Below are 17,682 nucleotides of genomic sequence, written 5' to 3' on the forward strand. Positions count from 1 at the left end.
GGCCTCAGCTCCACGCAGGCCTCGGGCCCGGCCTCCCCGCGCCCAGGCCGGTTTCTGCGTGCAGTGCCGCGGCTGCGCTGGCTTGTGGAGGGTGTCTAGGAGCAAAGCCGCGCGCCCCGGCCCTGTGTCCCCTGAGAGGCAGGGAGGGGCTCACGTTCCCTTAAGTTCTGCCGCCTGCGTCGGGGTGTCGATTCAGAGTTCCAGCCCTGAACGCTGTGAGCTTGGCTCGGAGGGGTCTGGATTTGGGGCCTTTTCTTCCCCACACTTTCTCAGGGCTCTTGTTTAGACTTGAGAAGGTTTGAGGGTGGCTGGTCCCCCGCTTCCTACCCCGATCCCCTCCATTGTCTGTCATGCCCTTTATTCCTGCCATGGGAGGGAGGGCTGGGGGCGCCGTTCTGGATCTGTTTTCTGGGCCCTGGGGCAGTGTCATTGAGACCCCGCTCTGTCAACTTTACTGGTGAGGGGCCTTGATCCAGGGCTGAGAGATTCTTTCAGTGCGAGGGGGAAGGAGGCCTTGGGGCGGGCTTCTCAAGGGCTGTCTTCTGTGGCTTCCCTCTTTCCAGGTAGGAGCAGAACCAGGTCAGGCCTGGACTTGTTGTCCGGAAGAACAGGGCATAGGGGTAGGGGCTGGACACAGCTCAGAGGGGCTGGTGCCCATGGTGGCTCTGTGTATCCAGTCTCTTGTGGCCTGGTTCTCTGTACACATGTTCCACAGCAGTGCTGGGGCCACCTGGGGCAAGGAGGGAAGGCTCTCCCCAAAAGTTGGAGATTTGGGGGAATTATGTCCCCTCCCTTCTAGACTCCTGTAGCCCCCCCCTCCCCCAAAGAGCCCTCTCCTAGGGGCACTACCTAAAGGATGTGGTTCTGTGGTCTTCTGGGTCCCTGCTCACCCAGTGGGCAGGGAGTACACACATCTTCCAGGACAAGGCTGTCCAGTAAGGGTGACTTCAGGGACCCTGGATGCCCCCTCCTCAGGGAGAGGGTAGGAGCCAGTATGAGTCCCAAGCTCTTGGGCCTTTCCCCACTCCCCTAGGGAGGGAACCGTCATTAATGCTAATGAGTGCATCTGGGCTGGGGAATGGCTTATTAGAATGGTCAGTGCTTGCCAGGACAGAGCGGCGCATTAAGTATACAGGAGCATCACATGGGTCCTGAGCCCTGCTCCCATCTTCACCCTAAGGTTTGTAGACCCTGGCACTTTCTACCGACTGAAGGAATATCAAAACCACATCTCAACAGCGGTGGTCAAGAAATAGGGATCTGGTCCCCTCTGGACCTTTAACCAATTGTGCCATCTTGGCCAGCCCCTCTGGGCCTCTGTTTCCCTGCTTGGAATGAATGACTTCTCAGGTCCCTTTTCTCTGAGCTCCTCCCGGAGTCTGTCTCCCAGTTTGCCTCCCTTCTCCCATGATGGAACCTGAACCTGGTGGGGTCTGGAGAGGTGGGTGGGTGATCCAGTGGCCCAAGGAAGAAGGCAGGGACAAACCAAGGAGTGACTGAGGAGTAGCTCAGCCAGGTGAACAGGGCTGAAAAGGTGGCAGGAAGCAGGTGTCAAGGAACAGGGAGGCTTAGTGGATTGGGGGATGTTGCCTCTGAGCTGGTCGAGCGTTCTGGTAGCGCTGGATGGCACAAAGGGTCTTCAGAGGCCATTTGGGGGGCCCTACCCTCTGCCCCACTCCCAAACACCTCTGGGGGCCCCAGGGCTCAGTGTGGAAATCGCTGGTCCTGCCCTCCTCCTCCTCCTCACTCATGATGGGGAGAGGAGCCTAGGGGTCTAAATGCTGCAGCTTTCTGTGAAGGAGCTAGGAGGTCACAGCCTCTTCTTCCCACATGGGGGCTGCAGAAGCTGTGGGATTCCGGGGATGACCCTGAGGACCTGCCACTGGATAGAGCTGGGGAGGTCAGCAGATCACACTCAGTACTGTCCCGGTGGCCTTGCCCTGTCTTCCCTCCCCTCCCCTCCCGGTGTTGTGCCCTAGGCTGTCTGCAGAAGGGGCCGCTTCCCTCCAGGGAGAACTCTGCCCTGCGGGAGGGAGGGCTCTGCTGTCTTCCCCGTCCCACAGGAGGTTGAGGTTAGGGCCAGAGAGGTTCATCCCCCTGTACATCCTAAAGCCTCAGCCCTTGGGGTTTCCTAGAGTGCCGATTGTTTCCTGTGCTCCCTGCCAGGCCTGAAAGGGCAGGAAGTGTTAGAGGGAAATGAGACTGCAACTGTGTGTGGCGCTGGATGTGTGTGAGGGAAGCCGTGAGTGGGACATTTCTGTGTGGGTGAGACTTGCCTTCTGTGGGGCTGGATGTGTGTGGAAGAGAACCCTGCTCAGAGCGGCTTGTGTGGGGCTGGGTGTATGCAGGAGAGAAACTGTGGCTTTGTGACATTCATGTGTGTGACAGATATACACATCCATAAGAGAAACTGGTGACTCTTCATGTGTCCCGGCGTTGCCGCCACCTGTGTACCTGAGAACCTGCATGGGGGATGTTCTGTGTGTGCCCTGGATGTGCCGCTGAAGGAAGCCGGCTGCCTAACCATCTGTGTGCCTGGAGATTACACTGGGTGTGACTCTGATGCTCAAGTGACCTGCGTGTGAGGGACACCACGCTTGCATGATGCTGTGTGTATGTGAGCGCGCGGGCGTGTGTGCGTGAGAAGCCGGATGAGTGGCGATCTGTGTGATGTGTTATGCTGTGGTGTGACCACTTGTGACCTGTATGTTGTGATGCAGCATGTGAGATGGCTTCAGGTTTGTCTGTGTGTGACTTACGTGTGACACTACATGCGAGTAAAACAATACGACCAACTCCATGTCAGTATGATGTGTGTACCAGCAAGGTGGACCCCATCCGACATGTGCCAAGCATGAATATGATATGTGGTGTGTGGGTGACACTGAGCACCAGAAAGCGACGCTGTGTGTGAGAGAAACTGTGGGGTGTGACTGATCCTGGCACTGTGGGTGGATGGTCACTATCTGAACATGTTTGGGACTCTCGGGTAGCGTGGGTGACACCCCCAGGGCTTTGCCAGGCAGGGCGTGTAGGAGGCTCTGTGGGATGCATTTGGGGGCCTGTGGTCCCTGACACGTGTGGCATCTATGTGGAAGACCATGAGAAAGACACTGATAAAAACAGAAAGAAGAAATATAATTAATGCCACTCAATCGTACACTTAGAAATGGCAAAAATGGTAAACTTGATGTTATGTGTATTTTATCACAGTAAAGATTTTTTTAAAAACCCAGCAGGAGAGAGATGCGGGTAACAGTGAATGTGCAGGACAGTGGCTGTGGCGCAACTGTGTATGCGCGCGAGAGGAAGGGCGCCGAGGAAGCCTGTTTGTTTCTCGATGACACCATGACTCTCATGGGGGCACTGACTGAGTGGCTGGTGGGAGCCCAGTGGGCGACCCGGAGTACCAGGAGTCTGGCATGGTAACTGAGAACTGAGAAACCCAGTGACCGCCCACAGCCTGTCTCCCACTGGATACCTGAGATTCCCACCCTGGGACCAGGACAAGATGAGGAGACAAGTCAGTCCCAGGGAGGGGGTGAAGGGAGGTCTGGCAACTGGGCCCTTCTCTCTGCAGGGGACTTGAGGGCTGAGTCTCCACCCTCCTACCCCCTATACTGCTTCAAGGAGAGGGGGCGTGACAACGGATGAGCTTTGCAGAAGGAGGCCTGGGGCCTGGGGGAACTATCCCAACCCCCTCTGCTCCCTGAGAAAGCCCCTTTCCCAAGTAGTGTGGGGAGGAGGGGCCGAGAGAGTCTCCATTCCCAAATTGGAAGCACATTAATAAGCAGGGGGGGGAGAGTGGAGGGGCCCCCACCTCCCTCCTAGTGGGCTCTGCAAATTGCTTCCTCCTGTAAAAATTGAGACCCTGTTCCAGGGAGGAGGGAATCCCTCCCTAGCCTGGCAGGGTGTGGCTGCTTGGCAGGGTCCCTCGGGGTCCTTGGGCTGGAGCTGGGGGAGGCAGATACATCCCTACTTGCTCTGCTGCCCCAGAGCATGGCTACTTCTAGGGTGGGAGCTTCTGGCAGCTGGAGAACAGCTGGCCCGCTGTCGGGCGGATAGGGGAGGAGGGAGGAAAAGGCAGAGGGGGTGGGAGGCTCCCTTAGCCCTCCTCAGCTGCCCTCCCCATCCTCGACCCCCTGGCTGGTCAGCCCAGCTCAGGTTTGAGGGCAGAGATTTGGGAGGAAACTGCTGATTTCACTGATTTTCCCACATTTTGAGTGATGTTCTCACTCCAAGTGAGAAGGCTTTGGGGGCTGGGGTCCCTGCAGGGGTGGACTGCTGGCTGCTAGACCCAGGAAGGTCATAGCTCAGCTCATCCTCCCAGCAGGGCTGTGCAGGGGGAGGGGTAAGACAGGAGGTGCCCACCCACCCAGACTGGTTTTTTCTGTGCCTCCTACTGAGGCAGTGGCTCCGGGGCCCCTAAAGGGAGCTACAGGGCTGGGTGGTCTGGAAGCTGCAGGGCCTGTGGGGGTGGGGGGCCAGGACCTCTGCAGCGGCCCCAGCTCTGGCCTGATCCCTGGAGCTGTCCAGCCAGTTCTTCCGGCAGGTCTTGCCCCAGGGTGGGGGTGGGCAGCAAGGTGCCCCTTATCTTCCCCAGGGCCCCAAAGCCTGCTCACCCAGCCTCCTAGCCCCCATCCCTGCCTCCACCCAGAGGCCTTCTGAGCCTGGAAGGCTGAGGGCCCTGGGAGAGGGGAAGCGGGTGTGGCTGGTCAGGATGAGGGTGAAGGCAGACTGAGTCCCCTGGGGGTCTGCAGCCTGCTGGCGGGTTTGCAGGACAGGTACAACAGGACTCCTCTGCAGGGGCAGATGGGAGGGGTTCTAAGAGGAGGTGGAGGGTGGGAGCCCCTGAGATGGGAGTGAGGATGTCCTGGACTGTGGCTGGCCCCCAGCCCCCGGCAGTGGCCTCCCTTGTCACTCCCTCCCTCTGTTCGGCCTTGGCCTCTGGGTCTCTGTCCTTGTCCCTGCCTTTCTCTTTCTCCCTGTCCCCTCCTGGCCTGCCCCTCCCTCGATGCCTGTCATATCTGAGTTTCTGGTCTACCCCTCTCTGCTCTGTGTCTCTCTGGGTCTTTGTTGGTTGCCTTGTCTGTGCCCCCTCTTTCTTCTCCCCTCTCCTGCCCTCCTTCACCCCTTCTCCCTTCTCCCTTCACCCCCCACCGGCTCTGTCAGTCTGTGGGTCTGACGGTCTAGCACTCCCCAGCCCTGCCTCCACGTCTCTCCTGGGGTCTCTCCCTTCACTCTGCGGGGCTCTGGTCTGTCCCCCGCTGGGCTGGGCTTTCTGTCTCTCACTCACTGGAACTCTCCTGTCTCCGGTCTGTTTTCTCTCTGGGTTTACCTCAGCTTCTCTTTGCCCCAGACTCTCCCCTAGCCTGTCTCCCCTGCCCCTCCTGTCTGTCTCAGGCCCCACCCTGGCCTTGGTCTCCCTCCCCTTGACCCTCAGTTGAGTCTCCTCCCTCTCCTACCCCTCTTCATGGCACAGCGAGGCAGAGCTTCTAGACACCTGACACCTGGGCATCGTCAGCCAGCAGCCCAGGGTCTGCCCTCTCGCCCACAGTCAGCCTTCTCTAGATGTCCCACCCATCCACCAAGCCAGAGTCCCACATTTGCCCCAGCCCAGCCCGCACCTGTCCAGGGAGCCATAGCCTTCTCTCTCAGCCCGGCCTGGGTCCCAGCAGTTAGAGGGTCTAGGGAGAAGAAGGCGGGCACATGCCGGTCTCTAGGAGAACAGAGCAGCCAGTGCTCACGCCTCCTGCAGACTCCCTTCCACTGAGACCCCGGTCCAGCCCCCAGCCCGGGGCAGCTGCCTGCCCGCGACTGCCCATGTGTGTGCCTCAGCTTGGGGGTACACATTCTCGCGTGGTTGTCCACCCGAGCACTCACACAGCCCCTCTGCACAGTGTGCTCCTGTGCATGGATGTGTGTGGGGAGTGCCACTTGCCCCTGTGTTGGTGCCTCTGCCCCTAGGAGCGTTCCTAGAAAGTGAGTCTCGCATGCATCTAGGAGCCAGCGGAAGGGAGGGACGGTGGTCCTATTCTCTCCTTGACACGTCCTTTGGGCCGTCCCCCGTCCCCTCCCCCTCACCAGCTGCCAGCGGTCCCAGCCAGGGGCCGCCTGCCCCGCCCCCCCCAGTCTGTCCCAGCTCCCAAGCCTGCTGCTGTGTTCGCCATATTTGGCCACAGTGCTCCCGCGGGGGGCGGGGCGGGGCTGACATCACCCTCAGAAGGGGGGCCACAGCCTGCTTGAGGGGAGGCGGGCAGGGACTTGGGGGAGGCAGGAAAGTTCCTTTAAAAGTCTGGGGCTGCCTGGGCCACTGCTGCTCGATGGAGGCTTCGGGAAGGGGTTAAGAGGGGTCTTAGCTCATTGTAGCCCCTCTTCTCTCTCCCCTTCGACAGCTCTGTGGCAGTATCAGACTGCTACCTGTGGACAGGGCCTGCATCCCAGCTATATCAACAGGGGAGTCGCTAGGTGTGCCCACTCAGCTAGCGTACCCCTGTCCCCTCACTTTTGTTTTTCTTTTTGTTTTTTTAAATTCAAATTTAATTTTTAAAAATACAGACAAGGTTTTCACTGTGTTGCCCAGGCTGGTCTTGAACTCCTGGCCTCAAGTGATCTTCCCAGAGTTCTGGGATTATAGTCATGAGCCACCACCCCCTACATTTCCTTATTTATTTATTTATTTATTTATTTATATTTATTTATTTTGTTTACCCCTCACATTTCTATTCTAAGAGTTCCCCCTCTGATTGAGGAGTGGGGGCTGGGGCTCTCAATCCAGTTTCCTGGGGTGAGGGACAGTCTGGGAATAAGGGCATCTGTCCTCTCTGACAGGTCAGGGGCACAGCTCCTTCTGGCTGCCCACTGGCCATGGGAGAGAGATTCCTGGTGGCTCTGGAGGCATCACAGAAAGGGCAGTACAGCAGGGCAGGGGTCCTTGAAGTTGCTGCAGCTGCTTGGGCTGAGGGGGACCTCCTGGGCAGACTTTGGGCCATTGCTGTGGCAGGTGAACCTCCTTTCTCTCTCCAGGTGGTGGGGTCTCTCAGCACCCTCCCTATAACCTTCCCGGTTATAAAACCGAAGCCAGCTTACCTGGGGTCAGAACCCAGCCCTAGTACTTACTTGTTGTGTGCCCTAAGGCAAGTTGCTTAACTTCTCTGTTTCTTGGATTCTTCATCTATAAACTAGGAATAATAATAGTATCTGTCCCATAGGGTTATTGTGAAGATTAAATGAGTCAATGTGTGTGAAATCCCAGAACAGTACCTGGCATACGACAGGTACTGTTATTAGTAGTAATATTAAGTCTAAACTCAATAGTTTAGAATAATTACAATAACTAGTTGAATAGCTGAATAACTAACTAAATAATAGTTTAGAATAACCGAGGGCCAGGCACAGTGGCTCACACCTGTAATCCCAGCACTTTGGGAGGCCGAGGCTGGTGGATCATGAGGTCAGGAGTTTGAGAGCAGCCTGGCCAACATGGTGAAACCCCGTCTTTACTGAAAATACAAAAAATTGGCCAGGCTTGGTGGCTCACACCTGTAATCCCAGCACTTTGGGAGGCCGAGGTGGGCAGATCACGAGGTCAGGAGATCGAGACTGTCCTGGCTAACACGGTGAAACCCCGTCTCTACTAAAAATACAAAAAGTTAGCCGGGTGTGGTGGCAGGCGCCTGTAAGTCCCAGCTACTGGGGAGGCTGAGGCAGGAGAATGGTGTGAACCCAGGAGGCAGAGCTTGCAGTGAGCCGAGATGGCGCCACTGCACTCCAGTCTGGGAGACAGCGAGACTCCATCTCGAAACAAAAAAAAAATTCGCCGGGCATGGTGGCACGCGCCTATAATCCCAGCTACAGGTACGTGGCACCATGCTGAGCGGGGAGGCTGAGGCAGGAGAATCGCTTGAACCCAGGAGGTGGAGGTTGTGGTGAGCAGAGATCGTGCCATTGCACTCCAGCCTGGGTGACAGAGCAAGACTCCATCTAAAACATAAAAAATAAAACATTTTAAAAAGAAAAAAAGAATAACCGAATAACTAGCGGACATTCAGGCCCCTCAGGCCCTGCCCACCTCGTTCTACTAGTGACCCCCTCAAGCCTCCCCAAGCAAACAAGTGGCTCTGCAGAGAGAGTCCACCCCCACTCAAGCAGCAGGACCTGGAATTCATCTTCCTCTCTCTGGCTTCTGATGGGGTCCCCCACCTCTCCACCCCTCCCTTTTTCCTGCTGCCCAGAGCTAAGTCCCAGGATCCAGCCATCATGGGCTCTTAGGTTTCCAGGACCCTGAATACATTGGACATGTGGGTTCTGGGGCTGAAGGGGATTTGGGTTGAGTCTTGGGGTTGTGAGTGATGGGGGGCCTGGTGGGGTGTGGTCCTAATTAATAACTCAGCCTGGTAGGTTCAGGGCGCTCACAGTTTACAGAGCCCTGGCCCACATGGAGGATGGGCCAGGGCGGGGGTGGGCATGTGGGTGGTTTACGGGTGTGAATGGTTTACAGGCTGCTGTGGGGCCTGGAGGTGCGGGAACAGGAAGTGGGATAAAGGAGCGGGTGAGGTTGAGCCAGGCTGTTGGCCAAGCACCTTCTCAGCTGCTCCCTCTCCAGTTCCCTTTTTGTAATTCCTGGGGCAGTTCCTGCCCCACGTTAGGCCCGTTGGCAGAGTTCTGTTTGGTTATTGATTTGGGGAAGTTAAAACTATTCCCTTCCTGGGTCAGGGACCCTCCTTGTCCCCTGAGGGGTCCTTAGCTGGGTTGCATTGATGCTGGGGCAAGAGTGAGGGGTAGAGTTCCCTGATTGGGGATCTGGACATTGGGGAGGAGGAGCTGACAGGGAGAGCTGAGGAAGCACAGCCCTGCCCCTCTGCTCCTCCTCTCTGTGCTCCTTAGCATGCCTTTGGCAGCTGCATGACCTTGTGAGCCTCAGTTTTCCTCTCTGGATAATGGGCGTTATTCCCTACCCTCCCTGCTTTAGTGTTTTTTGTTTTTGTTTTTGTTTTTTGAGACAGGGTCTGCTCTGTCACCCAGGCTGGAGTGCAGTGGTGCCGTCTCCACTCACTGCAAGCTCTGCCTCTGGAGTTCAAGTGATCTTCATGCCTCAGTCTCCTGAGTAGCTGGGATTGCAGGAGTGCGCTGCCATGCCCTGCTAATTTTTTTTTTTTTTTTTTTTTAAAGATGGAATCTTGCTCTGTTGCCTAGGCTGGAGTGCAGTGGCGTGATCTCGGCTCACTGCAACCTCTGCCTCCTGGGTTCAAGCGATTCTCCTGCCTCAGCCTCCTGAGTAGCTGAGATTACAGGCACATGCCAGCACACTCAGCTAAGTTTTGTATTTTTAGTAGAGATGGGGTTTCACCATGTTGGTCAGTCTGGTCTCGAACACCTGACCTCATGATCCAATCTCCTCGGCCTCCCAAAGTGATGGGATTACAGGCATGTGCCACCGTGTCCAGCCCTGATACATTTTTAGTAGAGACGGGGTTTCACCATGTTGGTCAGGTTGTTCTTGAGCTCCTGACCTTAAAGGATCCGCCTGCCTTGGCTCCCAAAGTGCTGGGATTACAGGCATGAGACACCATGCCGGCCTAGTTTTGTGAGGTTTGAATGAATGTGAAAATGCCTTTTTCCTACAAAAGTGCTGTGTTGGTGTGAGGCATTGTTGTTACTGATTACGTATTTCTTGAGTGTCATGAGCCGGGCATATGGCTAGTACTTTGTCATGAGCTCATTTAAGTTTTAACCCTCACAACCTCAAGGAGACCCTTTTCTCATTTTACAGGACTGAGGCCTAGAGAGGTGAAGTAGTGCGTGCATCCCAGGTCACACAGCTGTGAACAAGCTGTGGTTGGTTGTTACCTCCATTCCACCCGGAGCACCTGTTCCTAGGGTGGGCTTTGGGCTGGGGGCGGAGCTCCAGACCCAGCGGCTGTGGGATAGGAGATTGCTGTGGTCGAGGAGGACCCTGGCCCCAGCTCCTCTCTCTCTGTCCCCCAGGCTCGGCCGCCCAGCGGGCTCAGGCCCAGAGCCCAGAGCAACCAGCACAATAGCGTCCAACAGCTGGAACGCCAGCAGCAGCCCCGGGGAAGCCCGGGAGGATGGGCCCGAGGGCCTGGACAAGGGGCTGGACAACGATGCGGAGGGCGTGTGGAGTCCGGACATCGAGCAGAGCTTCCAGGAGGCCCTGGCCATCTACCCGCCCTGCGGCCGGCGCAAGATCATCCTGTCCGACGAGGGCAAGATGTACGGTGCGTGCAGCGGGGGCTTGGGCGGGACTGCGGCCCTTCCCCCTGCTCTCTGCCCTCTCACCCAACCGGTTTGGTGACGTCGGAGGCTGCCAGCCGCTGGCTGGGCGAGTCTGGGCGCGCAAGCCTGTGTGTCTGGATCCTCCTCCGCGCTCCTCCTCATAAACAAGCCGGGCTCGCCCCCCATCCAAGGCACAGCCCACACCTTGGCAGCCCCGCCTGCTCCTCCTCTCCTCCCCGCTACCGGCCTGGAGGTTTCGAGGTGACTCAGTGGGCCCAAGAAAGTGGGTCAGCCCAGTCTGCGCCAGTCGGGACCCGGAAGGGGGTCCCTTCCAGGAGGAAGATGTGGAAAGGAGGCCCGGTGACAGTCGCAACACAGTTCGCTCCAGTGCGGGCTGTGGGAGGTCGCACCGGGACAAAGGCCTGCCTTGGGGCCGCGAGGACGCGTGCCCTCCTCAGTCCCCTTCCCCACTCCTTGTGTTTGCTGGCCCTTCTCTATGCCATCTTGCCCACTTCCAGAAGGGAGTGTCCCCTCTTGTCCAGCCCTGAGAGGGCTCTCCCAGAGCTGCATTTTTGGGATAACTCGACCCTTCTGGGCCTGGTTCCTGGCCAGCTCCCCTATTCCTCCCAGCAGCCCATGGCTGAGCGAGGCAGGCTCAGCCCTTCCCAGGGCGCGCCTGTGGGACGGGATCAGGGCTGCTCTGTGTCCCTTGGCCACGCCCACCCCAGCCCCAGAGCCCCACCTTGGGGGCAGGCAGATGGTCCAGGGTGCCTTCCAAAGGGTGGGTGCTGTCTGCCCCCACTGCTGCCTCCCAGGCTGGGGGAGCCCCACAGGGTATTTTTAGACAGGGTGGAGAGAGTGGGGTGGAGAGGGGCTGGCGGGAAGGGAGGAGCAATGGGGCTGGTTCAGTCATTGGAATGGAATTTGGAGAATTTGGCCGTTCTGGGGAGGCCATGGGGCTGGGGGGCAGATAGCCTGGATTTGGGGGTAGAGGTGTACACCTTGACCATGCGGATGTGGGCTCAGCCGTGTGGCCCAGGCATCCCCCTTTCAGGCCCAAGTCCCTGGACACTGGCAGCTTCTGGGCCCTCAGAGGGTCTGTGGTGCAGAACAGAGCCTGCACCCCAAGGCTCACAAGGCTCTCACAGGGTGGAGAGACACTGGGAACTGGTGACATGGGCGTAAAAGGCACAAGGACTTGGCGACATGCTCAGTGACACATCTTGACAAGGCCGCCAGTGTAGGAGGCACATTGGAGGCGCGCAGTGCTGCCTTCCTGTCCTTCCTGGTCTTTCATCACAGAAGGGAAGGGACTTGTCCAGGGTAAAGACAGAGTAAGGGCAAGACATCCACCTGGGGCAGGCTCATTCACACGCCTCCGCAATCCATGCACTAAGAGCGTTGGAGCTGGTGACACAGGCAGGAAGCACTGCTGGGGGCTGGGAGGATGGGCGTGCCTGGCCAGGACTAGCCCTACCCTGCTACTGTCCTGCTGACCTGTACCACAGCCACCCGGTCGGTCTGTCTGCAAGGAAGCCTGTCAGGATGCCTCAGCCCTCCTTCCTCCTACCCTACAGCTCCTAATGCACCCCTCCCCTGAAGAGCAGCCCCTCTAGGTCCTGGAGGCAGTAGAATGCAGCTGAGACTCCCCAGCCACTTTTGCACGCCCTGCATGTGCAGCTTGGAGTGAAGAGCGTGGGGAACAGAAGAGCAGTGTTTTGGGGAGGGACCTGGAGTGGCTTCCCAGTGGGGTGGGGGTCTCCAGCCTCTGGCTCCACCCTTTGCCCACTCCTCATTTTGTCTCTCACCCCAATCTAGGCCGAAATGAGTTGATTGCACGCTATATTAAACTGAGGACGGGGAAGACTCGGACAAGAAAACAGGTAGAGAGACGGTTTATGCTGGGTCCGCCACCCACACACTCTGTCTCAGCTGCCCTGGTCAACCCCTTGCCTCTACCCTGCCCACCTCCTCGAGGCTGCCCCCGACCTGGCCTGCCACCCTCCTTGCCTCATCATGCTCCCCTTACGCCCTCGATTTTACCCCCTCCCACTCCCGAGCAGCTCCATTCACCCTTCCATCTTCTCTTAGAGAGATGGCCCCACTGTCCTCTCTGACCACCCACTACCCTGCCCAGGGCCTTTGGTTCAGGGACCACAGATAAGCCCACGGGGCTGCTGTGGCTGCTATATGGTCTCTGCCCTGAGTCACAAGCCAGGGAGCCAGACGGTCAGATGGACGGGTACAGAGCAGGGTGGCGGGGCTGAGAGGGGGTGGGTGCAGGGCACTCTGGGACAAGCAGCCAACCCAGACAAAGCTAGGGGAGTGGGGAGAGAGAGCTGGGAAGGCTCCCTGGAGGAGGTGACACTAGGGATGTATTTTTAAGAAGGAATGGGAGTTAGCCAGGCAGAGAAAAGGGAGAGGACCCTTCCTTCCAGGCTGAGGAAGTTGGATATACAACTAATCATCATGGTAAACCCATACAGAGCTTCCTTTAAGTTAATTCATTTAATCCTCTCAGCAACCTTATTAGATAGGTACAGTAATTACCTCTTTTTTACGATGAGGAAACTGATGCATAGGGAAGTTAAGTAATTTCCTCAAGCCCCCCAGGCAGCGAAGAGCCATGCCTGTGGGCAGCATGATGTGGCAGAGGGAGGGTGGGGACTGCTGGGGTGGGGGACACTCAGCAGGAGACATGGAGGACAGGTTCCCCAAGGGCAGCGGTGGGCCACAGAAGGGTATGGAGCAGGGAGTGGCAGGTGGCAGCTGTTGAGGAAGGCCCTCAAGCAGCCGGGACAATGGATTAGAGAGGGCTGGGTGGAGACAGGGAGACTGGCTATTGGGAGCATAAGCAAAGGCCTAGAGATCAACAGTGCCAGGGCCTGGGACAAGGGTAGTGGTGGTGGGAACGGAGAAAAATGATGATGTAAGAGACAATTAGTGGCTTCTGGTCCAGGGAAGGTGGCAGTGTGGTGACAGAAATCTGAAGGGGAGTGGATGGGAGTGATGGCCCCACTGCCTGGGAGAGAGGCCAGGCTGGAGGCAGGACCTGGAGAAATGGAGGCCGGACCTGGAGGAATGGAGGCCAGTGCTTCCCTCACGCTCCCAGCCTCCTGTCCCGGTGGGATTTGGACCCACAGATCCCCATGGTGCTATGACAAGTCTGGCCTGTTCCACCTCCTTCTCAAAGGAAGGTTCTGAGCCTCCCCACCCAGTGTAGGTGCAGCAAAGATCCCTCATTCATTCAAGCATCTATGAACCACCCTCCCTAAGTCTAGCTCATGCAGCACCAAATTTATTCACTTAGCTAATGATTGACCTACTGCTATGTTCTAGGCACCAGGGATACCACATGGAGGCGTGCACACAGGGCCCTGTTCCCTGGAGCCCTTGGGTACAAATACTAGTTCTACCTGGGAGTGGGCAGTAGTTGGCCTCCCACCCTTGCGTCCTCAGCCTTTGAGTTAGTTAACATGTGAAGACTCTTAGAACAGCATAAGCGCTGCAGAAGAATTTGCTGCTGCTATTATTATTACTCCAGTCATTATTATAAACAGAAAGCTGTTCTGAGCTCAGAAGCAAACTCTCAGCAGGTCCTCCTCTACCCAGAAGAGGTATTCATAGGAACCTGTTAGTCAGAGTGGGAAGGGGTCAAGGGTCATTAAACTAGGTCACTGGTTTGTTTTTTTTTTTAAGTTTTTAAAATTACTGTAGAGATGGGGGTCTCGCTATGTTGGCCATGTTATTCTTGAACTCTTGGCCTCAAGCAGTCCTCCCACCTCAGCCTCCCAAAGTGCTAGGATTACAGGCATGAGCCATTGCATCCAGCCACACTGGGTCACTGTGAACTGAGGCCAGGGTGGACTGCAGAAGTGGGCACATCCCAGCCCCTGAATTCAGGGTCCACCATCACACCTGCTCCTGCCCAGCATCCTGAGAGGGCTGCCCAGAAAAGAGCTTTTACAAACCAGCTATTGACAAGCTTGGAATTTTAGAAACCACTGCCTTCATCGTAAGAGCATAAGGTACAAGGATGAAACTCCCCATATCTTTACTCTTTCTTAGAACTCTGGGCTTTTAGATCCCAGTGAAAGGGGACCATCCTCTGGTTGTGAGAACAAGGCATGTCTTTATGTGTTAAAAAGAGTAACCACTGACAAGGTTTTTTTTGGTCCTTTTAAAATTTACTTTTGACCTGTAATCTCAGGACTTTGGGAGGCCGAGGCGGGTGGATCACTTAGGTTAGGAGTTTGAGACCAGACTGGCCAACTTGGTGGAACCCCGTCTCTACTAAAAAATACAAAAATTAGCCAGGCGTGGTGGTGCACACCTGTAATCCCAGCTACTCGGGAGGCTGAGGCAGGAGAATCACTTGAACCCAGGAAGCAGAGATTGCAGTGAGCCAAGATCACGCCATTGTAATCCAGCCTGGGTGACAGAGCAAGGCTCCATTTCAAAAAAAAAAAAATATATATATTACTTTTGGCAAAGAAATGCAGTTTTAGGTTTTTACACATACATACATGCAGCAATTTGTAGCAAGCACAGCGCCTCCATATGGACAAAAGAGCTAAATATTAAGTTAGAATGAAGTTCCTCGTGACTTTCAGCTGTTACAGAGTCAACCATGTGGAGGTAGTCTTCTGAGCTAAGGGTCCAAGCGAGTCCTGGTAGCGCAGCTTGGTGGTGAGTGGAGTCAGAGTGGGCTCTGGAGTCAGACCGCCTGGGTTTGAATCCTGGCTGTGGCAGTCAGCTGTGTGACGGCTTAACTTTTCCAGGCTTTAGTTTTGTCATCCATAAGTCAGGGATATTAGTACCTATGTTTTTGTGTTGCTGTAAAGATCAAGGGGTCGGTATGTGTAAATGCAGAGGACAACAGTATCTGTGCTCAGTAAATGTCAGTTACTGTCACAGCATGAAGTGGCCAGTAATTTTGCTGGACAGGAGTCTGATTCCTGGGCTCAGTGAGGCAGTGTGAGGAGCACCCACCCAGGTCCTAACCAGGTGGCATCACATACATACTCACTGTCAGGCTGTGATTAAAGAGAAAAAGGAGCTTTCTTTGTAAGAATAAAAACAACTTGCCAAGAAAGCCACTTGCCAATGCTGGAAGCATGAAGCGGCATCAAGGATCTGTGTGTTTCCTGGGGGGAAAACAGTGACATTTGGGTTCTCTGTGCCTCTGGGTCAGATCTTTGACAAGGTCAAGGGTCTGTTGTGTCAGCTGGGCACACAGCACAGGGCGCACATATCCAGACTGTGATTAGCTCACGTTGCCAGTGGAGGCTTCAAGGAGGAGATTGCTAGAGAAGTGCAATTAAGAACACCTACTGAGTACATATATATACACTAGCGTATATTAGCCCAAGCAAAGAGAAGGTGTATTAGGGGAAAAAGTTATGGGAGCAAAGCAGGAGGGCCAGGCCTGGTTTCATAGGCTGGGGCTGTGGTTGGGGTTGACAGGAGGACTCAGGCAGTGGTACCAGGGAAATCCCTGGTAGAGGATGTGGCCTTGGTGTATAAGCTAATGACCAACAGGAGCACCATGGCCATTGCTAGCACCTGTGATGCCAGTTAGAAAAAGGTGGTCTCCTCTGAGGACACCAGTGAGAAAAAGTCACCTTTTTTCGGGGGAGGACAGGATTAGGCACAGCCTTGTACAGTGACACATAGCTTGGGCAGCAGAACTTGGGCTGGATTTCAACCCTCACTGGTGCCCTTTGGGCCAGTGAACAACCTGTGCATCTGTACATGGTGGCCCTGGAGGCTACTGTGGCTCTTGATCATGATAAGGCCAAGAAGAGAACAGATTTGGCAGTGTCAAGAGGTGTCTGAACCGGGCACAATGGCGCATGCCTATAGTCATAGCTACTTGGGAGGCTATGGTGGGAGGATCGCTTGAGCCCAGGAGTTTGAGATCAGCCCAGGCAACATAAACCCTGTCTCAAAAAGAAAAAGTTCCCCCCATTTACATGTAGTCCCCTAGAGTTGAGGGGACTGGGATGCTCCTTGCCCGTGGCCACCCCATGGCTGTGCCTCCTCACTATCTGTGTTTTCCTCTCTGGCGGGGCGCGGGGCGGCCCCTAGGTGTCCAGCCACATACAGGTTCTAGCTCGGAAGAAGGTGCGGGAGTACCAGGTTGGCATCAAGGTATGTTGGGTGCCTGGTGGGGGCCTTCAGCCCTCCTGGGCCCCTCACCCATGGCGCTATCTCTGCATAGCTCAGGCCTTTCCTTGGCCAGCTCTCCAGCCCCACTGTGCCTCTTTTCTGGCTGAAGTTCTGTTCCTGCCTCTCCTTCCGCTCTTTCTGTTCTTTTTCTCTTTTTTTCTTTCTTTCTCTCTCTACAGGTCTCTAGCCACTTGCAGGTTCTAGCCAGGCGGAAATCTCGGGAGATTCAGTCCAAGCTGAAGGTATGGGGCCCCTGCCACCCAGCCTGGCCTGCCCAGCACCCTCCTGGGTGCAGGCCTGTTGCTGCTCTGTGGCTCCAGCCTGGGACAGGCAAGGGGCTGAGAAGCTGTGAGGGGGTCCAGAAAGAAACACAAGTGGCAGCAGGAAGCCCAAGGGCCCTGTCATTGCGGGAGAGGGAGACCATCTGGGGGCCACTAAGGCCCACCCCTCCTCTTCTCTGTTTTTCTTTTTCTCCTTCCTCCTGACTGCTGCTTACTAACTGCATGGGGATTTCCGTGGGCAGGGAGGAGGCCCCAGGGGTACTGGCCGGCAGGGCTATTGAGGTGGGCATGGCAGTTCCTTGCAGATCTGGCTGTCCTGCAACTGCAGATCTCAAGAGTCTGGGGTTCATGACTGAGGCCCTTCTCAGGGCCTCATGCTGGCCATGTGCTCTTCTCCCTGCCCACAGCAGTGCAGCGGAGGGGGCCTCTTACCTCCAGGCCCCCATGCCCAGAGCCTAGTTCTAGAACCTATGGACAGACCCAGAGGGTGCCAGCTTGTTTTCCCTCACTCTGCCCTTTCCAGGGCTTGACCCAGCTGGCAGGCACTCCCTCTAGGGGGACAGGGAGGGTCTACTGAGCTTCCTTGGGCTCCTCAGAAGCTAAAACCCATGGGCACTGGGTGGAGGTAGGCGCAAAGACGTCCCTCACCCTACAGCCCTGATGCTGCACATGTCCTCTAATCCATCTTCCCTCTCTCCCTCACAGGCCATGAACCTGGTAAGTAGCACGGCCCTCCCCAGTGGGAGCGGGGAAAGGGTCTTAACACCTAATACAGGATTTTCAAATGACAGATTATGAAACCAGCTTAATAGGTGTGCAAGCCTCATTTTTAAAAAACGAAATGGCCGGGTGTGGTGGCTCATGCCTGTAATTCCAGCACTTTGGGAGGCCGAGGTGGGCGGATCACAAAGTCAGGAGATCGAGACCAGCCTGACCAACATGGTGAAACCCCGTCTCTACTAAAAATACAAAAATTAGCCGGGCATGGTAACGA

At 56.1% G+C, this 17,682-nt stretch overlaps 1 protein-coding gene across 2 annotated transcripts in view; it reads left to right on the forward strand.

The window, feature by feature from the left end:
- TEAD3 (TEA domain family member 3) overlaps positions 1-17,682 on the forward strand; it is a 26,037-nt gene that overhangs the window by 1,538 nt on the left and 6,817 nt on the right. The window contains exons 2-5 of one of the 2 annotated variants that reach the window (XM_011945380.1): positions 9,988-10,238; positions 12,055-12,119; positions 16,327-16,389; positions 17,394-17,405. In XM_011945380.1, the coding sequence (XP_011800770.1) occupies positions 10,232-10,238; positions 12,055-12,119; positions 16,327-16,389; positions 17,394-17,405 (147 nt within the window). In that variant the 5' untranslated portion in view covers positions 9,988-10,231. Of the gene's footprint in view, positions 1-9,983; positions 10,239-12,054; positions 12,120-16,326; positions 16,390-17,393; positions 17,406-17,682 lie in introns of those variants that run through there. The other variant, XM_011945381.1, reaches the window with a different exon arrangement.

Source organism: Colobus angolensis, unplaced genomic scaffold (genome assembly GCF_000951035.1).
Source record: "Colobus angolensis palliatus isolate OR3802 unplaced genomic scaffold, Cang.pa_1.0 Scaffold24, whole genome shotgun sequence".
NCBI lineage: Eukaryota > Metazoa > Chordata > Mammalia > Primates > Cercopithecidae > Colobus > Colobus angolensis.